The sequence below is a fragment of the Capsicum annuum genome, unplaced genomic scaffold, assembly GCF_002878395.1.
Source record: "Capsicum annuum cultivar UCD-10X-F1 unplaced genomic scaffold, UCD10Xv1.1 ctg79423, whole genome shotgun sequence".
Classification (NCBI taxonomy): Eukaryota; Viridiplantae; Streptophyta; class Magnoliopsida; order Solanales; family Solanaceae; genus Capsicum; species Capsicum annuum.
Window position 1 is genome coordinate 337 of NW_025890004.1, and position 1,591 is coordinate 1,927.

At 37.3% G+C, this 1,591-nt stretch overlaps 1 protein-coding gene across 1 annotated transcript; it reads left to right on the top strand.

The window, feature by feature from the left end:
- Nucleotides 1–799: 799 nt before the first annotated feature.
- On the top strand, nt 800–1,552 carry LOC124895043 (the record flags this gene model as incomplete). The annotated part of the gene is made up of 1 exon (XM_047405509.1): nt 800–1,552. A coding segment is annotated over exon 1 (753 nt), but the record flags the coding sequence as incomplete, so codon positions are not given.
- Nucleotides 1,553–1,591: the final 39 nt, after the last annotated feature.

The window sequence follows — 1,591 nt, forward strand, 5'->3', positions numbered from 1 at the left end:
AAGAAGACCTAATGCAGTAAAAACAAAATTCACAGAATGGTTCACGAACCAAAAAAATGACGATGTACGAGAACTGACGTATTTAGAATTTCCTATGCATTGGGTTTGGGATGCAAATGGGAAAAAATGGAATAGAAGAAAAATGGGCAAGGCAGTTGGTAGAATTTACTTTGCACATCCTACAAGTGGAGAACGGTTTTACATGAGAATGCTACAAAATTTCGTCAAAGGAAGCACTTCCTTTGAAAGCATAAGAACAATAAACGGAGTATCGTACAAAACTTATAAGGAGGCATGCTACTCATTAGGGTTATTGGAGGATGACAAAGAGTGGAATGACTGCTTGGCTGAAGCTGCATGTTGGGCATCAAGAAATGAACTTAGAAATCTCTTTGTGGCGATACTAATTCACTGTCAAGTGTCTGATTCAGCCAAATTATGGAGGACCAACTATGAAATTTTATCAGAAGATATAACGTCATTGCAGCGAAAGAGATTTCAACTGAAAGATTTACAGCTAACTCAAAATCAACTCGAAGCATATACATTATTTGAGCTTGAGACCATATTTGTAAAGATGGGAAAAAGTTTGAAAGATATAGATGGAATGCCACTTCCAGATTCTGCTTTGCTGAGTGACAGGAGAAATCGTCTAATTAACGAGGAACTAGACTATGACAAAGAACATTTAAAGGAAGTGCATTAAAAATCGTTTGCACTATTAAATGATTGTCAAAAGTCAGCATATGAAGCAATAGTGGCATCAATTTCCAATGAAGAAGGCCGTTTATTTTTAATAATGGGACATGGTGGTACTGGAAAGACATTTCAATGGAATACAATAATTTCGAAGCTGAGATCACAATCAAAAATAGTTCTCCCAGTTGCTACTTCCAGAATAGCAGCTTTGTTGTTACCAAATGGTAGGACAGCTCATTCACGATTTCATATTCCTTTGGACATAAGTGTGGAATCAACTTGTGAAATAAAACAAGGAAGTCAGTTAGCTGAACTACTGCCAAAAACTTCTTTGATCATTTGGGATGAAGCATCAATGGCAAATAAATTCTGTTTTGAAGCCTTAGACGGGACGCTGAGAGATATCCTTCGAGTGAAATATGAAAACAATTCTGACAAACCATTTGGAGGTCTTACAGTCGTATTTGGTGGGAATTTCCGTCAAATACTACCAGTAATTCCAAAGGGAACACGCGCTGATATTATAGATGCTTCACTAAACTCCTCATACTTGTGGCCATTTTTAACCGTGTATCAGTTGAAGCAAAATATGCGACTTTGTAGTGGAAAAGTAACTGACCGTGAGGCTGCTGAAGTTACCACTTTCGACAAATGGTTGTTACAAATTGGAGATGGATCTTTTTATGACGATGTGAACAATGAGCTCATTAAATTGCCTCCTGATATATGCATCACATCGTCCAATGATCCAATCGACTCAATCGTTGAGGCAGTTTACCCATCTCTCTTGCAGAATTACAATGACCCAGCATATTTGAAAGAAAGAGCAATACTAACGCCTAAAAATGAAATGGTGCAGGAGTTGAATGATACAATTATGAAAATGATACCA